General features: G+C 20.8%; 2 protein-coding genes and 2 pseudogenes across 2 annotated transcripts, besides 2 other annotated features; all 4 read left to right on the plus strand.

Moving 5' to 3' along the window:
• The first annotated feature begins 236 nt into the window (after positions 1–236).
• On the plus strand, positions 237–1,217 carry PmUG01_07013800 (annotated as a pseudogene).
• Positions 237–1,217: a sequence feature (tryptophan-rich antigen, pseudogene).
• A 4,815-nt stretch (positions 1,218–6,032) lies between these two features.
• PmUG01_07013900 lies at positions 6,033–7,131 on the plus strand (annotated as a pseudogene).
• Positions 6,033–7,131: a sequence feature (tryptophan-rich antigen, pseudogene).
• A 5,386-nt stretch (positions 7,132–12,517) lies between these two features.
• Positions 12,518–13,583, plus strand: PmUG01_07014000 (tryptophan-rich antigen; the record flags this gene model as incomplete). Its single annotated transcript, XM_029003865.1, has 2 exons — positions 12,518–12,613; positions 12,780–13,583. 2 exons carry the CDS (start codon positions 12,518–12,520, stop codon positions 13,581–13,583), a joined length of 900 nt encoding a protein of 299 aa, XP_028860612.1.
• Positions 13,584–16,479: 2,896 nt separating this feature from the next.
• Positions 16,480–17,268, plus strand: PmUG01_07014100 (Plasmodium exported protein, unknown function; the record flags this gene model as incomplete). Its single annotated transcript, XM_029003867.1, has 2 exons — positions 16,480–16,572; positions 16,720–17,268. 2 exons carry the CDS (start codon positions 16,480–16,482, stop codon positions 17,266–17,268), a joined length of 642 nt encoding a protein of 213 aa, XP_028860613.1.
• Positions 17,269–21,003: the final 3,735 nt, after the last annotated feature.

The following is a 21,003-nucleotide window of genomic DNA, read 5'->3' on the forward strand; positions in this document are numbered from 1 at the left end:
ATAAAGATATTTTTATTCCTTTACCAACTAGAAAACGAATTTTCACAAATTATAACTGATATTTATTTTCCTACATTCACAAAGAAATTATGTTAGCCTAATAAAGAACATTTTTTTTTTATTTTTATTAAAATATACAAAAATAAAAAACTGAAAACATTTATTATTATATCTTAGAAATTTCTATTCCTAGAAATATTACAATTATAGAAAATAATAATTATATATTATGAAATATGAAAGTACCGTACTTTGTTTTTTGCATATTTAGTGCATTCCCTATATTATCATATGCTGCTGATCCTTTAAAGAAATACCTTGATGTGAGATAAAATTAATATATAAAAAAATATGTAAACTTTCATTGATTACCTTAAAAAATCTATATTATTAATAGATATGAAAGCATTAATATTTTTTTTTAATTTTATGTAGTCTTCTAACAATCCAGTAAATGTATTTAATAATGTTCCACAAAATACCACGTTAAATAATGTAGAAAATATACCCAGATCAAATAATGTGATTATTCAAGAGGAGTGGAATGAGTAGATAAACGAATTAGAATTAGACTGGAGAATTTTCAGCACTCACATGGAGAATGAAAAAAACGTGTGGTTTGGTGAGAGAGAAAAGCAGTTCAAAGAATTCTTAAAGTACGTCGAAGATAAATGGATGAATCATAATGAAGATATTGAAAAAGAACATAATTGTAATATTTTAAAAAAATCTATAGCCTGGGATGATGATGATTGGATAAAGTGGATTAACACAGATGGGAAGGAATTATGCAAAAAGAATGGAAAAATTGGATTACTAAAAGTAAAATGAGTTTTTATAAATTGATTGTGAAAGGATGGTTTAAATGGATTAATACCAAAATTAAAGCATGGCTGAAACGTCATTGGGAAATTAACGATAATGATAATGCTCATCTCCAAGATTGGGAGCATGCACCATTCACTAAAATATTATTTAATGCACAGAAAACAATGTGGTTCACGTATAATGAACAAATCATGGGCGAAAAAGAGAATTTGATGGAATGGTTCAGAAAGAAAGAAGATGAATTAGTAAAAAATGAATGCAGAAATTGGGTAAATTCGGAAAAAAAAAAAAATCAATTATTTAATGAATGGATGAATACTTTTTTTAACCAGTGGATAAATATGAAACAATGGAATAAATGGTTCGATAACAGCGCAAATTTAAATTAAAAAGGAAATCCTGGCAAGGAAAATAAATTCTAAATTATATTTAATAAGAAAATATTATTATATTTTTGTTTAATTATCAAGGCACATTTAATGTAATAACGGAAGTTCGTAGAATGAACAAGTTCAATAGTGTAAGTATAAAACCACGAAATTTTCAACAATCTGCTTATAGTATTTTTTGAATACACATTGCATTTGTCATTATAGAAAGGATAAAAAAAAAAAAAAGGAAAACTTGTTTAATCCACGAACGTAAGTAGTGTTATATAAAAAGAGTAAATGAGTTAAATATGCAATTTTTAAATTGATTACGCATGTTATTAAAACTAAATTGAACAGTTTTCTTTTCAAATATATATATATATATATATATTACATATATATTGGTTATTGCAATAATGTTTATTGGATATGTTTTTTTTTTTTTTTTTTGGAGTAATACTGTTTTAATAATAAGAAAATACCTATTTTTTTAATAATTCTCATCCGTTTGTCATTAATTACACAGGATAAATATATATTAATATAAAATAATCCATAATATTTCTGCTTTTCACATTTATGTCTTTAATGATTTAAATATATATTATCCTAATGCTTCAGAATCAAGATTTTATAAAAAATAATTCATTCTTGCTACCGTTGAATGTTTACAAGCATAATAACACAGGTAGGACGTTCATTAAAATAAACTAATAAGTGCCAACATCATGATAATCTTTTTGTATATTTAAATCTATGACTATTTATATGAAATCATAAGAATTTACTTTTGACAACTTAAATTTTATTTTTTTAATTTGTGAAAACCATGAAATTAAACTACGGGTATATATTAACATTGTTATTTGGCTAATTAAAAATATGTACGTATTAACAGTATTTTGTCATTACTGAAGTAGCGGAAAAAATATTTTTAATATATATTTTATCACATTTATCTATAGGCTAGGATTTATTTAATGTAAGATTATATGTACATGTAGCACAGTCTCTGTACTAATTTTTATAAAAATTTAAATTCTTTTATATTTTGTAAATTACTATATACTCAAATTTTATTTTCAATATTATGGAAATTTTTCAGCTATCACATTAATTTTTCTCTTACCGTGCTGTATGCGAACTATTAAAATTTTTACCATTTTCCGCATTTTTTTTTAATTTTTCAAATGAAAAAATTATTTTTAGGATTTTTATTATTACAATGCCATTTTCATAATCACTTGAATCATTTCTTTTTGCTTTTTTACACATGAAAAAATGTTAAATAAAAACAAAAACAAAAACGATAACAAAAACGATAACAAAAACAAAAACGATAACAATAACAAAAACAAAAACAATAACTTTTACTGTTTTCCCATTTTCATACATAATGTTCCACGTTGTATATATTAATATTACCTTTCAAATAATTTACTAAAAACAAACCTGTAGTTTCTACAAAAATCATTTTCACAAATATTATCTTTACTTAGTTGATAATTTCTAATTTAATAATACTTTTCATTTTAATAAGTAATTTCTACGATATCATCATGTTAATTGTCTAACAATGTCTTTTTTTCAATTAATATTAAATAAAAATTTATCTCGGTTTGATCTTAATTCAATATTTCAATAATTAATTTCAATACTTCATTCTTTTGTATCCCATTATTTTTAGATTTTCATAATATTATTAAAAGAGAACTTTAATATGCCTTTTATAACTGGCTCATATTTGTTCTACTTTTATGTAATATATTAGCTTTGCTTTTCCTATTAATTTTGATTTATTATAATTTGACTATTTTTATGTTAGTTGTTTTGGTCCAATTTTAACTTTAAATTTAATAATAATTTGTATCTATTTTAACATATTTTGGATATCAACTCGTTTTCTTTTTTAATTTACGAACGTTTTCATTGCATTTCTAGTTTAATAATTAAATAATACATAAAATTTTCATGGCTATTATTTTAATACCTGGTTTAATATATATATATGATGTATGTTCTCTCTTACTACAAAATTGTCCTTCTTTAAGTAAAATTCAAAATAACACGTACTTTACATTTTTATAAAGATTCTTAGTATGCCAGTTTTATAAACATACTATTACTACTTTTATTTAAATTAATACTTATTAAAATTAATTTATTATAATTGTCAAAATTGTAAAACTATTTCATTATTTATTAATAATAAAAGGTTTTTATTTTTTACTCGTTACTTTTTTTTAATTTACCATAATCCAAGTTATATTTAAATGGTACACAAATCAGATACTTTTTTTGCATTTACTCAACTGAACAGTATAAAAAAATTTGTAATACTAAATTTTTACCATTAATATATCATCAATCTACAAAATATGTAGTTTGTTTTGTCACATTTTTGGTGTACATTCTAATTAAGGTTATATATCATGTACACAACTTACGTCCTTCACTCCATTTAATTTCAGTTTAATATTTCTTCAATTGGCACATATACATAAATATTAAGTTTTCATTAATAAAACTAAATAAAAAGCATTTTAACATCAAATCATAATTTTTAAGAATATCAATATTTATTATGTGGTTAAATATGGGAAAATCCCTAAAATAATAATTTTGAACTTGTGTAAATTATACGAGTTTGTGAATAACTTAAAAAAAATATTCTGTAAACCTTAAACATTAAACATAAAAAAACACGTATTAATTATAGTAATAGAAATCATATATATAATAATACGTTCTTGTTTGAAATAATTTTTATTAATGTATCTGTTTTTAATAAAAATTCGCGTAATTCCCATGTATAACAATATAAAATTATTCACGATGCTCATTTTCTTCTCTTAGCAAAATATGCAAATAAAAAGCTACAACATTTTTTTTAACTTATAAATGAACTCAAAAATATAGAAAAATATTATTCTTACGTGTGTATGTATTGTTTTATTAACTTTTTCTTAGTCAACTCGTATTTATTGTATAAAAGAACAATTCCTCAAATTAAGATATAAATTTTTTTTTTATGTTCTTGTTACATATTTCACACTTCATGCACTTAACGTAATATTGCTGAGCTTATAACATTAATTTTTATAGTTAGAATATTATATTTCTATTTTTCCGTTATTCACTTCATCTCAAAAACGACATTTTTCATTGTTTATTGTAATTACTTCGTTAAGTGCTATTATGTAAAATCGTTCGAATTAAGGTAATTAATATATGAAATGCTTCAAACGCTAAGGTCATACATTGTTTTAAATGTAATTATATTAAACATAATAGTGTTACTTGATAAATTCTTCAATATTAATATGTCATTATTTAATTTTCATTTTTTTTTTTTTATAATTCGAAAAAAAAACTTCCCTCATATTTTATTTATCATTTTTTCCTCTTTTATTATTTTATATTTCTTTTCTTTTTTCATTTATAACTCCTACTTGTTCTTACACAGCCAAAAATATTGTTACAAATTATTTCGTATGTATTAATATATTTCACAAACCACTAACATATAGAAGTAATTAATATAACAAACATACCATTTATCACACTTATGTAGAATTCATATATTACTAGTAAAAATTTCTGTATAAGGTAGATACAGATAAATTATTTCTTCTTTTGAATGTTTTTTAGTAATAGAGTATTATCCTGTGAAAACTAAAATAAAAACCATTTAAAAAAAATTTATTTTTCAAAATCCATTAATAATATTCAGGGAATTTTACGAACTATTCTCTTTTTTCTTTTTTTTCTTTTTTTTCGTATAAATCTATTCCTTTTGCCATTGATATATATTTTAAATCTATGAAAAATTGTTCAAAAAAAAAGTAAATTAGGTCACATATTGTCAAATAAAATGCAAATATAGAGAAAAATGAAACATTGTTGAATTTTAATCAGATATAAATATTAGTTAAGAGTAATTAGAAAAAAAAAATAAATAAATGTTTTTTTTATCTACCGTTTCTTTTTTTTTTTTTGCTTAATTTTTATAAATGTATAGCACATTTCCTTTTTTTGTTTTAATAAATGTTTAAAAATATATATTTGATGTACATTTTAATTTAGTTCTTTAAACAATAATTTAAGGACTAACAATTTATCTAACATATTTGCACCATAAAATTATTAATGTAAAATTATATGTAGTAAAAATAGATTTCTTCTAATAACAAATAAATATTACTTTTGTTAGTAGATATATACAACATAATTAAATTAATATAAACTATTAAATATGGAAACAAATCTCAGAATACATATAAGAAACACAACTAAAATATACATAATATATATATATATTTATATTTATTCAGCCTTAAACGATTGTTATTCGACTTTAATATTTTGATTTTTCAAATGAAAGTCTTAAAACAAGAATACTACAAAATAAATAATATACTAGAAATTAATGAAAAATAAGCATAAAAGTGCATAACATATGTAAATATAATTTTCATAAAAATTAAAATATAATTTTGTTTCCTATAAAGTGTCTTCTAAAACAACAACATTACAGTCTTTTATATATATTCAATTATTGGTTATGTATATTTGTCTTTTAGCATCCTTTAAAATTCGTTTTTTTTTTATGAATATAATATATTAAATTCTCATTTTTTTTTCTACATATTTATATCCTCTCACATTATTCTATAAAAACCCATTATGTAATAATAATTATTCATTAATCTCTCATAAAAAAAATTAAGAAATTCAAAATATTCAAAAGTTTAAGTATGTAATTATATAAGTTAAAATTTACAGGTATTTTTTTTACACACAAATAACATATACCCTGTTCAGGAAAAAAAAATGGAACCAATTAAGGATGTAGAAGGTTTTATGCCAGATACTTCTTTTCTTCGAAATTTAACCGTGAAAAATAGGAACCATGCATTTTCAGATGAAAATTTAAATTATCCAGTATCAGGTTTATCTTTTTCATTACTCATTTTATCTTCCGCTTTTCTTCTTCTAAACAATATTTCATCCGTAAAATAAAAAGAAAATAAATAATTACATACATATGTATATGTGTAAATATTTGTAAATATTTTTAACGATTTAATTTAATTCAAAATGGATGCTATTTTTATGAACCTTTTAAATTTTATTAAATCTTTTTCAGAATACGATGGGGCAAGTAATGCGCAATCCAAATGTACCAAAAGAATTGGAGCAAGAAACATTAGAACATCTAACAGAATTAGGAGATATGGAGTAGAGTAATTGGATGAAAAAATTGGAGGAAGACTGGAAAATATTCAATCAATCCTTCGATATTAAAAAAAAACATTGGTTGAATAAGGTAGGAAATAACTGGAATGAATGGATAAAGAATACACAACATAAGTGGATGCATTATAACGAAAATATGGAAAAGGAATATAATTCCGATATCATGAAAAGATCCAAAAATTGGAACGGTTATCAATGGAAAGAATGGATTAATGAAGAGGGAAAATCGTTTATTGAAAAAGATTTTGAAAGATGGATTAATGCAAAAAAGTCCTATTTCTAAAAGGAAATAATGAAAAAATGGGTTAAATGGAAAAATAACAAAATCAAAACTTTGTTAATGAGCAAATGGAGATATAAAGAAGATGATTGTTCAGGAAAATGGGAAGGCACAGAATTTGCAAAAAAATTATATAAAACAAATAATAATAATTGGATTGAGTGCAAAAAGAAAGTATATATCCAAAGGATGCAATGAATTAAATGGTTACTTATCAAAGAGTATGTGTATATACATGATGATGGGTGTATGTGGTCAAATTGGGAAAATGATAAACGTGCTGCCTTTTGTGAAGGGATGAATTCCTTTATTCAGAAATGGACAACAGATAAGCAGTGGAATGTATGGCATATAGAAAGAAAAAATATTAATTCAAAAATGAAATTCACAAAGGGTAAATAAATAAATAATCTTGTAAAAATATATTAAAAATTTGTATTTATTTTTTCCTCTATTGAATTAATCCTCGTGTACGTCAACGTGCTACAGAAGAACAAGAAATATATTCATATAATGGTAAAAAAGTGTGAAACATGTAAATTCCTAAATGTTCAAAATACTTTTGTAATTATTTAAAATCATTATCCTTTCAATGAATAAAATAGTGAACTATTTAATAAAAAAAAGTATATTAATTGATACCAGAATAGACCTATAAATTTAAAATACAATTCCCATTATGCTTGGGCATATTCCTACGTAAAGTTTCAAGATTTACTTTTGATTATGTGACTGATACGTACATATATATATATATATAATCTAATGAAACAATGTTTTATATATTATTTGATTTTAAATTCTTTAATATTCACAATAGAGCATATTTCAAAAAAACTTTTGTTACTTTGTTTTATATTATATATATACAAGAAATGCATATTAAAATCCAAGTTTGTATAACGTTTGTTTATCACATGTATGTGACTTACTAATTATATATGTAGTTATTTCTTTGTTAAAAGATATTCAAAAATTCATTTGTCATAAATGATTAATTTACTATGTTATATTAAATATTTTCTACGATATAACCATTTGTTGTCATTCACATCATTGTATAAAATATATCTATATGATTTATTGAACGTCTTTACAATCCATAACAAATTCATAATTTATATTTTTACACTTTATTTTAAAAATTTTACCCTTTCATAATTTAGGCTGGTTCATTTTTTACTCTAAACTTCCGAATTTTTGTTGTATCATTATTTTTATAAAGAGTTTTTATAAAGATTATTTTAAATTTTATTCTTTCTTTAAAAATAAATATGCATAGTAATACATTTAATGTAAGTAATAAAAACAAATGTTTAAAGAACTAGAGCATTAAATTTTGAAACAAAGCATTTGTAAATTAATTTTTTTTTTGGAAATTTTACCTATGATTCTTATATGCTTTTTCTCATTTTAACTTTTAAGTGAAAGAAAAATTCTATTAATAAACTGAAAATGCATAAATTAGAAAATCCTGTTTTTCAAATTAACATGATAAAAGATAAATATTATAAAAAAAAAAAAAATGGAAACAGAAACTTCTGCAGAAGGCACTCTAAAAAAAAAATTATTAAAACATAAGCAAAAGTTAGTATAAAAGAAAATCAATATAAAAAAAGAATACATGTATTTATTTTAAAATACAAAATTTTTGTTTTTAATGTTTGTGTCTTATTTTTTCTTTATTTTTAATAATCTTTTAAATCTATTTTTTATATGCTTTTTTCAGTTTAATTTTTTACTTTTTTTTATATTTATTATCACTTCAGTATAAATAAATATTAGTTCATATAAATTTTTTTGCGAAAAGAAATAATATGCTATAAATGATAAAAAAAAAAATTTTAAATTAAATATAAAATATTTACATCTATAACTATATGTTTATACAATTTAATGTAAACTGTCAAGATGAATTAATACACTACATGTTATTCGTATTTTTTAGCTAAGGTATAAGAATATAACATTGTATAAGCTTTTCGCAGTAATATTACAAATAGTAATATTTTAACAAAAAAAATAAAGGAATTCAGTAGTACTGAAATTGTTAAATATGTATACAAATAAATCATTCATTACAAACAAATGTTATATTTATAAAATTTTTTAAATAAGTCTACTTTAAAATGTATTGTAAATAAATAAAACAACAAAAAATTTATGTTTTATATTTTACCTATAATTATACTATTTTTTTTTACCTATTTAAGAAATAAGAATGAAACTTCTTGCAGTAATATTTTTACACATATTTTAGTGTAATGCTCCAAAAAATTACCATTTTTTATTATTTTATGCTGAAAATTAGAAATACAGAATATTAACAAATTTATATGTATTGTTATCAATTTTAATATGTTTTACGGAGAATCTATTTCACGTAGAAACTTCATTTTTTTTTTTTTTTTTTTTTATGAAGTATAACAAAATATGGAAGGATATATGTATCCACCCAAATATATTGAACTTAACTCTTTTCTATTTAAAATATAAAAATAAAAATAACGAATCTCCGGATTATTGTAAATTTTCCCTATTTTATTCATATCTACAACCTTATTTATTGTATTTTTTGCAATTCTTAAATTAAATAATATGTTTCAAGAATAAAAAAAAATTATATGAATATAACATGAAAACACTTTTAACCCTTCTTAGTAATATATATATTAAAGTAAAATATATACTGATATAATGTTTGTTCTGTGCATTACTTTTGATACACTCTTTCTAAAGAATAGGAAATTTACTTTTCATTTTTTATCATAATTTTTATTTATTTTGTCCTTTACGGTATATAATAAATATATCTTTAAATTTACATGCTTCATAGTGTATATTTATATAATATTTAATATGTGTGGACTTATATATATGGTATTTTAGTTCTTCATTATGAGTTATACAGTAATCTATATTTATTTTTATTTTTTGTCATCTTTCAGTATGTATACTATGGTTTGTGATTCAAATTATGTCTTTTCTAAAATGAACTAATCAATATATGTGTTGTAACAACCTTTTTGTTTATTTAATAATGTACTTAAATATATAGATGGTTAATTGTACCATCACAATTTTGTTTTTCCTTAATTTACAAGAACAAGAGCATGCATAAAAATACCGTTAATATCTTGGTATATTAAGATTCATTTTTTGATTGTAACATTCAACCTATCGTTATTTTCTATTTATAACAGTTATTATAAACCAGTTATTAATATTAATGCACATTTATGTAATTCTTGTTTTACTTCTTTTCGTATTAAATTAACTTTGTCACACGAATCATTTACTTATCGATAAAACTGCATAAAAATTCTTATTTTGTATCAATTACTTTTTGTGCTGACATAATAATTATTTTAATTTATTTACAGCTATAATATAAATTTTGGAATTTTACTACTACTACTACACATATTTTACAAGCCTTTTATGGCAACCCTTATTTTAAAACTACTGTTACTTTTAATAGGGAGCTACTATACTGCCACTGTGATTAACTTATAATACTCTCTCTATATTTTATGATACAAAATAATATTTTCAGCTTATTTTTAACTTAAAATATTATGAAATTACTCTAATATATAGTGTTATTTTTCCGTTTTTAACTTTTAATGTTTAAATAATTATAAAAAGGTATTAAACAGTACAAATTTTAACTAGTTTTTATTAATATGCATTTTAACAGATGATGTGAACACAACTTATCAATAAAATTTAGAATTTATTATAAGTATTCACATACATTTTGTTACTCTACTGAAATAATTGTTTTTTATAATTAGATCGAATTTATCTTGACATGTTCATGTATTCAAACAATTTTTCTTTATTCTACTTTATTATTATTATAATTTATTTTTTTTTTTTTTAATAATTATATTTAAAAAGACATTGTAATTTCATATTATTTAAACAATTATTTTTAAGTATCTAAAATATTATATATATAACTGTATTTTCAAGTTATACTTAAACCAGGAAATTTTCCGTAATATTAACTTCAAATTTTTACTTTTAACCTCACTTTTCTTATATTAATTTTAATATTGTGTAACTTTTATAAATTGAATTTATATTTACCGAAGTTAAATTGTTGTAATCATTACCTTCGTCATAGTATTTGTTCACCTTTAAATATTTAATATAAAATTTTTTTTCTTTCACGTTTTTTTTATTACCTTTCTCTTTTTACAATACATTCATGCACCAAATGAAATAACTAATGTTACACTACCTTTCAATGATTATTCACTCATAAAAAAACATCATGCATCTTTTTTTTTTTTTTTTAATAAGAAAATGGACTAAAATTTTAATTCAATGGTAATTTAACATACATTGTTATTACTAAAATTTAACACATTTTTCATTATATTTCTCTATTAAAAGATATATAAAAATAAAAGAGATGTAATACAATTACAATAATGTATTACATGTTCCAAATATTCATATTGTTATACAACGTGTCATATTTAATAACAATTCTATTTATCTATTCATTAGCTTCCCATTATTTCGTGTTTAATGCAAAAGACAAAAAAAAAAAACTCCGAATTTTTACATTAACTGTTTTTCCCATTCTATCATTGTTTCTTTTTTTTATTTGTTTTTGCACATCATTCTTCCTCCTTTTTCATTTTAGTTTTTTTAAACGGAAGTCTCCTGCTAAATAATATAAGTTTAATAATGAATGAACCCAATACAAGAAACTTGACATATTTAGAAAAGAATAATATATATTACTTAACATATTGTTAATAGTCATTATTTACACAATAATATCAAAAAAAAAAAAAAAGCAAATATATACTTTATGAATAATAATCTGTTTTGTTAACTCTTACAAATTTTTATATTTTATATAGTTCATTTAGTTTTTTTAAATATTTATATTCTTCATTTAATTCTTTTAAATTAGTGTTTTCTGGTCTTACAACTAACTTAAATAGGTTTATATTAAAAAAATATAGTAGATAGCTAATATATTATTAACCACAAAAAATATTAAAATGTAAATTAGAATTTTATTCTTCATAAATATTAATATTTTCTCTATAAATGTACTATTATTTATTTTAAATTATTAAAAAATGATGAAAAATAGTAAACCATACAACACTACAATTGTTAGAAGTACATTCACTAAATTTTGTTTTTATATGTAAATAAATATATATTATATATACTATTTTGTTGTTCAAAAAGATTTCTATACAAATGTATTTTTCTGTTTTAAAATGAAATTACTCAAATTTAATATTAATGAAAAACAAAATAGAGATGTTAAAAAACTAATACACAAGGTAATTTCTATAAATAAATATAGTTTGTGCAAAAAGCGTTTATTATATATGAGCTTTTCATAAAGTAAATTTTTAAATGACAAAAGTTACAATGATTCATGTGTAGTTAAAACATTTTTTTTTATGCCACTTATTTATTAAGTTTTAATTCTTTTTTAACACTACTTTTAAGAAATAAAAGTTAAATTTATTTAAGGTTATATTTTGTTTAGGCTTAACATTCTTTAGAACAACTGTAATTACTGTTTTTACGACTTCCAAAACAAAATATTAGAATTGTGAATTATTGACAGTTTTTCATAGATGAAAATTAATTGTATTAGAACTTAAATAAAATTCTTCTTAATTCAATAGCATATTTTTTTTTTTTTTATCAAAATGTAAAAAAGTATGAAGATTATACACCATCATAAGTCAAAGCGTTCATTACTCTAACAATAAATAATAAAAACCACATTATGCTATCAAATACTGCTGCAACTTTCACTGTTTCAAAAATATTTTTCTCTTTATTTTTTTTATTTCCTTCTTTTCTTTTAAATAATGCTTCTGAAGTAAGATAAGAATCATATTCAGACGTGTATAAACCGTTTAAATTTCGTTTTAATAATTTAAATTAATATAGATAATATATACAAAATATCTATATATATATATATATATATATATATATTTTTTTTTTTTTTTTTTTTTTTTAAACTTATTTTTATGTTTATGTAGTTATCTTACTTATCTCTGAATGAATCTAATCATTATCCAAGTAATGTATTAGAATATCTAAAAGATCCAAAAGAAAGATCACACGAATGGAAAGTGAACAGATGGAAAAATTGGATGAACCAATTGGAGGAAGATTGGGAAGAATTCAGCGAAACTCTACAAACTGATAATAATGAGTGGATCGAAGGAAATGAAGAGAAATGGGAAATATGGTTTGAATCAATTAAAAAAAAATGGATACATTATAATAAAAATTTAGAAAACGAATATAAAAAAGATATATTGGCGGAATCATTAACGTGGGATGAAACTATGTGGAAAGTATGGATTAATACAGAAGGAAGAGAACATATGGAGAAAGAATGGAAAACATGGATTGCAGAAAAAGAATCCAATATGTATGATTGGGTGGTTAAACAGTGGAGTCAATGGAAAAGCGAAAAAATAGAAGAATGGGTAAACAGTAAATGGAAACTTAAAGAAGATGAATATTGGAAAAAATGGGAACACAAAGTCAAGAAATGGAATAAAATGAAGAAAATGTTACATTCAAAAGAAAATAATGATTGGATGAAATGGAAACAAAGGGTAGAAATGGAAAGGGAACAATGGCTTGATTGGGTAGAGTCCAAAGATGAAATATTTATAAATCAAAAGTGGAAAAACTGGAAAAAATGGAAAAATAATAAACGAAATATTTTTTATAAATGGGTAGACAACTATATTAACAAATGGATAGATGAGAAAAAGTGGGTTCCTTTAGTTAATGAAGTAAAAGAATTGACGAAAAAGAAAGGTAGATGATCATATAAGAAAAGATTATGGTGAACCGAATAAGAAAGTTCCCTTATATTATTTTCCATTTTATTACATATTACACTTTCAAACCTTGATCCCTTCCAATAAATAAATGAATGGAGAAAAAATGTAAAAAATATAAAACGGAAATATCTCATAGTTTTCTTATTTTATTATTATTTGAACTCATATTCGCTATGAATAAGATGGATATAACGAAATGCATAATCTTTAAATTAAAAAAAAAAAAAAAGTCAGTAAATTTAATTGGAATAAACAGATAAATAATAAACCATAATAGTTCTTAAAATGGTAACACATGGTTCCAAATAACGTTCAAGAAGTTTCACTTGGTAATTATATATATTGCGTGCATTTATGCACAAATAAAGATTGTTATTCCTATTATTTTTTTGTATTATTCTACCTTAATGGAAGAAATATATTTTAAAATTTCATTTTTATATATATTTTTTAGGTTATACATAAAAAATAAATGTTAAAATAGCATTTTGTGTAAGGATTCTTTGTAATATATATATCTACTAGTTATTACGTATTTAGTTATTTGTGTTTTCTATCCTTAATTTATTTTTTTCTAATGATATTACTTCAATTTATTATTTATTTTTATAAAATGTAAATATGTGCAATTCATTATATTTTTTGCAGTACACATCTTATTAAAAACTAAAAAAAAAAAAGTAAAAACATAAAACTTCGTAACATTTTCCTTGTTACAAATGAAATTTTTATATCCTTCATATAACAACAAAATAAACAGCTACAGTAACATTTTATCTTAATTTTCATCAATTTGTCATATCCATAATATTCCCCTTAAATAATTTATATATGAATTTTTTTTTTTTTTCCTACATATATATATATATATATTCACATATAGTGTCATAACGATAATAAATTTCAAATAGTCATACTGGATTATTATATTTAGTAAAGAGTTAAGAAAGAACAAATAACAGATTCTTTAAATTATATAATAACTACTTACACAAACCATATTTTTGAATATTTAGCAAAGTAATTCATTAATTATTTCACTTTTCTTTACCATGTGGTTTTTCACGCTAAATGTAAGTTACAAACATTGGCAATTAAACATTTCCTTTTGCCAAAATTTCATTTTAATGAAAAAACAAAAATTAAAAATTTAGTAAAACTTATGTACAATTAGAAACAATTTTTTCAAACTAATTATGACATTTATAAATAAGATATCAGAGAATATATAATCATTGCTATTATTTTATTTTCCCTTTCCTTTTCCTACTATTATTATTATACATTATATTATTTATCCGTTAACAAAACTTGTTATATGTATGAAATATAATACATTTATGTTCCAAATATATATATATTATTCTTATATTTTTAAAGAGCAAGTACATATATCATATGTAACAAAAATAAAATATAAACATGAAACACTGACCTTTTAATTTTTAGTACTAATATTAGGATATTGTGATCATATATATTTCATATATTAATATAAAAAATTGAAGCCTAAAACCTTTAGGTATACTATTTCGAATATTTTTTTCATTATTCAAAAAGATTTTTTACTTGTCTATTATTAATTTGTACATATTAAAATAGTCCAAATTTTTTAACTTTTGGTTTTAAATTATCCCCTGAAAAATAAGAAAATTTAATAGAAACACATTATTCATAAAAGATGAAACAATATTTTATTAGGATAATGTATAGTTTAAAAATATTGACAATTCGTGTGTATACATATAGTACTATCAGAATATTTTATTAGAAAAAAATTTGATTATTTCTTTTTTTTAAATACACATATAAGTATCGGGAATTTATTCACAAATCCAATTATTCTAATTACAATTCTTATGAAATTACTTAAATATATAATAACATTACTTAAAATCATTTATTTTTACTTTAAAAATTTACAAAAAATATGACATAAATAATAAATGAAAACTAAATTAAATTAATATATATGTAATATACCAGAAATATACTTAATATTTTACATAAAAATAGTAAATAAGCAATTTTTTCAATAAATATTTCTAAAAGATAACACTTAAATTGTCGACTTTTATCAGTGTATTATATTTATATATATATAATCTGTAATGAATAACTTACATTAAATATAATTATTTTAGAAAAAATGAATTTCAGTGAATACAGTAGAATAAACAAACAAAATTATTGCAAAATTTTATTTATTTTGCACAACGAATCATGTAATTTTTCACTGAATGCGACTTCTAAATTTCATTAATTGGATAACACGTTGAGTGAAAAAATTCGATAAATGAAAAATATATATATATATATATATATATGTTATTGATTATATTGTACCTTAAAATATTTAAATTATTTTATTAAATAAATTTTATTATTATATATAATATGCTAGCCAAAAAGTTTGTTTATGATTAAATATATAATATATATTATTAGTACTTATTTTCTTTTATGTATAAACTTCAACAAATTCCTTCTTTATGTTATAATTTTAGCGTTTCATAAAACTAAGAACGAAAATGTATAATCTACAATTTTATTAAAAATTTATTTATTTTATTATTTTTGTTTAACATTATTCGAATTGTTCCATATGATATTAAATTCTGAGTTTTTTTATATTCATTTTGACTTTAATATATATAGTATGATATTTTTTTAAAAAATTTGCTTTATCTTTGTTTTTCGAATTAGTACTTTAAATAACAGATTGGCAATATTTATATAGACTGAATTTTGTTTCACGAAAAAGGATACTACAAAATGGGAGAAAATAATAAAATAAATATTAGCAAATAGGGAAGATAAAATGTTTTTAATTAGGCTGTTTTTATTATTACTAAAAGTTTCGTTATAACGTAAAAAAATGAGCAGAAAGAACAAAATAAATATATATATCTTTTTAAGGATAGTTTTTTTATTAACGTTTTTAATTTACAAGTTGGAAAATTCTAATAATGTAAATCCATAAACATGTTATATAAATAATAATTGATTTATTTATATCTCATTTATGTAAGCCTTTTATAATTAATATTATTATATAAAATTGAAATTAAAAGGTATATTATTTTTTTTATTTTTGTTTATTTATTATAATTTTTAGTACACATTTAGAAATTTCTGTAATAACAAAGGTAATTTAGGGGAAAGAAAGTACTTCAAAAATTCAAGATTAATGAACGAAACAGAGCACATTTACGTACATCAGTATACAGCAGTAAAATCAGAGGAAAGTGACAATAATAATACATTATACTGTAAAGGGAAAAATGAGAGCTTTTTAAAAACACTTCTTGAGGAATATCAACAAGCAGACAAAGAAGACCAATGTGCTGATTTATCAGATAAAGGGGTTTTGTTAGACTTGATGAATAAAATTCTTTTGAAAGAGAAACTATTAAACCCGTCTTTTTCAAATATAAAGAGTGTAAAATTTGTTCCATATAAAAATTCTTATATGGATGATTTAGAAGGAATAAACAGGATTAAAGATTTATCTGAAAAATCAAAGTTATATAGAAGCCCATGTTTGCGTATGAAATATAAATTTTACAGATGTTTTAGAAAATTTTTTAGGAAAATAAGAAAAATTTTAATATTTTTGTATAAAGTTAATAAACATGTCATTAAAAATATTAGCAAAGGTTTATAATTTCATTTTTCAACACTACTTAAAAAATGATTCCGTAAATTCCTAATATAATATACTTAAATATAATTCTTCAAATATTTATGAAAAGATGTGTATGTGTTTCCGTAATAAATGTTACACAAGATGTTAAAACGAGTTCCATGAATTAATAACATCCATTTAATATACATTGTAACCAAAAATATAATTTATATATATATATATATATATAATTAAATGTAAATAATTAGATATAATACATTCAATAATTCTTATAGTGAACAGAAAAAAATGTATTATATATAGCATTATTCATGATATTTTTTTATTATTCTTCTTTAATTAATAATGTTAATCGTACAGTAAAATAGGAACTACTATATCTCCAAATATATATACATAATATGTATATTTTTTTTTTTAGTAAATGAGCTGTTTAGACAATAATATTTTTTATATTTATCTTGAATGCTGTATTTTCCTAATAAATGCAGTTTTATTATGAACATTGATTTCCTTGAAAAAATATATTATTTACATATATATAATATATTTTTTTTATTTATTTTTGATTAATTTGTAAAGGAATAATTTATATGATTTTATCGTATTAATTTTTTTTTTTTTTTACTTTTATTTCATCAATAATCGCATAATACGATATTTAATTATAAAAGTTTTATATTTGTTTGTAATTAAATACATACTTATGTAGTTGATGATTTAACAAAAACAAATCAAAACATTCTATTACATGTGTGAAAAAAGTTCCATTTCCAAATAATTTTCATTTATAGTTTTTCATAATTTTTATTTGGACAATGTATCTCATGCAAATTTTAAAGTAATATATGTAATGGAGTTATGCTATTTTTGCACTTACTAATATAAAAATTTTAAATATATATTAAAATAATTTTTTTCTTGTGAGTTTATAATTCACACTCTATTAGTATACAATATTCTGCTAATTTGTATAGTAAAAAAAGAACTCATTTAAATTAATAATTTATTATTACAGCCACTGTCTAGAGTGTATACGAAAATTATCCTAAAAAAAAAATTTATATATAAGTATAATAAAAAATTTTGAATTAGTATGTATATATAATTTTATTATATTTATTCTTTTAAACATAAATATAAGAAGAAACTAAATTAAATAAGTAAAATTTTAACAATCTTTACATAAATATTCTATATTCTTCATCTTAATGGAAAAAAATAAAAAATAAAATAAAAGGTAAAATAATCAAAAGTGGAATAATATATAAACCACTAATACTAATGATTGTAATATAATTTAATAGAAGAATCTAAGAAACAACAGCAGAAACTAAGAAAGCAACAGTATTTTCACATCTGTCTGGGATAGTTATGAAAAGAAAAAGTTTTGTATGGCCAATAATGATAAAATAATAAAGAAGTAGTAAGCAAGGAAATCACTTCAATGAAGCAAAAAATACACTGGAAACAAACGAATTAGAGACATACATTGATCGTAGAAAGATTGCGTATGAACAAATAGTTTCATAAATAATACCAAAATTAAATAGCAATGTTTCAAAAGGTATATGCTATTCAAAATAATGTAAATTTCCATAATGCCAAAACAAATGAGATTAATATGAAAGGTATTAAAATGAATATTACTCATAGATGAAATCAAAAAAATAATATTATGGAACCTACTTTTAAGCGAATGTTAATGCACATATATTAATGTAATAATAAAAAATTAGCTTATAGTGCTGTTAAATAAATATGAAAAAAAAAAACATATAAAATTAAGAAAATGAAGATGGTCTTGAAATATCATATAAATTTAAAAATATGGAGGAATATATATGAGAAAATAAAATTTTCTAAACTACTAATTTGATATAGATATACATAAATATTTTATGTTAACGTGAGAAAGAGTAACTACAGTTCATGTATAACAAATTAGTTTAAGATAAACATAAGATATAAATGTTTAGTAATTATTATACCTGCAAAGGAATAAATAAAGGGATTGAAAATATTTGTAGCCCAAACCAAATGAACTAACATAAAGGAGTAGAAATCATAATAAAATAATGTATAAAAAGGAGTTTCCAAAATTATATATATAAGGATATAAAGAGAAATAAAAGGAAATTTTATATGAAAAAAATGAAAATACATTCCTCTAAATAATCTGTGTGAAAAATTATATTTGTAAATATAGATAATGAAATATATTCCTCAGAAGAACATACAATAATTAATCATTTTAAGTAAAAGGTTTTATTATATAAAATTTTATAATTTTTAAATTTTAATTAGAAAAGCACATATATATATATATTATTTACGTAATAGATGAATAATTATAATGGTCTTATAATAATTGAAATATGGAAGTATGTAATATATACGTTCCAAGAACAAAACCTCCCTAATGTTGTGAATATATTAGTGCTCATTTCATTTTTAAATGAATTTGAAGAATAAGAACACATCGTTTAAAACGTCAGATCATTAAATATATGGTTAATAATAATTAATAATACATTAATCCAAAGATAAAAAAAAAAAAAAAAAAAGAGAACGCAGAAGGTGTTATGGCTTCTTCAGAATGAGAAAATTAGATATTCCATGGATACATGCATTTACACTTTCGTAATTTTCGCTTATGCCCAATTTTTAATTGATAAACTTTATATTTCATATAAGTTCAAATAAGGAAAAAAATTGATCTTATATATGTGTTTTATGTTTAATATAATTAACTACTATATAATTTTATTATATAGCTGCAATATTATGTAATATATTCGTTTCTATTCATTTAGGAATATATATATTTAAGAAAAGACCTCTTCATTTTTAAACCGAGTTCTTTGTATTTAATCATTACAAAAAGAGAATACCTAAATTTATTAGAATATCTTTTATATTAATTTTTGTTACCATATGCAGTATTATTATTATTTTTTTTTTTTCATTATATTTAAGAAGTATAAAATATTTAATAATAATGGTTTTTGTGAAAATTAGATGAACTAATATTTTCAATAAAGACAAAAGTTAATTTAATTAAAATGGTATATTAATTAACCATATTGGTAAAATTAAATACAATAAACGAAAAAACAATAATACAAATACAAAAAAATAAAAAATAAAAAATCTTAAAATATGATGATACTGATAATAATAATAATATAAAAAAATTATACGTCATCTTTTAAAGGGTTCATGTTCGGCTCATTTATATCCTTTATTTATCTTCGTATGCTTATAGTACTGTAATTCAGAAGTCAACTAGAGTAATCCTTTATTTATAACATATATAAAACAAAAAAAGGATATCTTAGAAGAAAAAAAAATCTATAATAAAAAATCTAAATCACATTGAAATTGTCAATAATTTTATCTACGTACTTAACTAATTCTTTTTGTAATATGCAATTTCCGCAATGTATAAAAAAAAAATAGATACGACTTTCAATTAATATTAAAGATATCGAACAGATTATATACTAAGAAAGATCTATTCAGGCATGTATAAGAATTACATTTGCAAAAAACTTGTATTAATTTTCTATAATCTCATAACATTGTCTCATATATAACTCAATTCTTCTATAATTTATAAATATATTTTCGTTTCTGCAAAATTCCTATTCACAAGTAGAATGTGTAAATATATATATATATCACGCTCACAGCGATGGGATACTAGTTAATGTGGTCTATCATCGATTTAATTATTGACTATAAATTTAA

This window comes from Plasmodium malariae, assembly GCF_900090045.1.
Source record: "Plasmodium malariae genome assembly, chromosome: 7".
NCBI classification, from domain to species: Eukaryota; Apicomplexa; class Aconoidasida; order Haemosporida; family Plasmodiidae; genus Plasmodium; species Plasmodium malariae.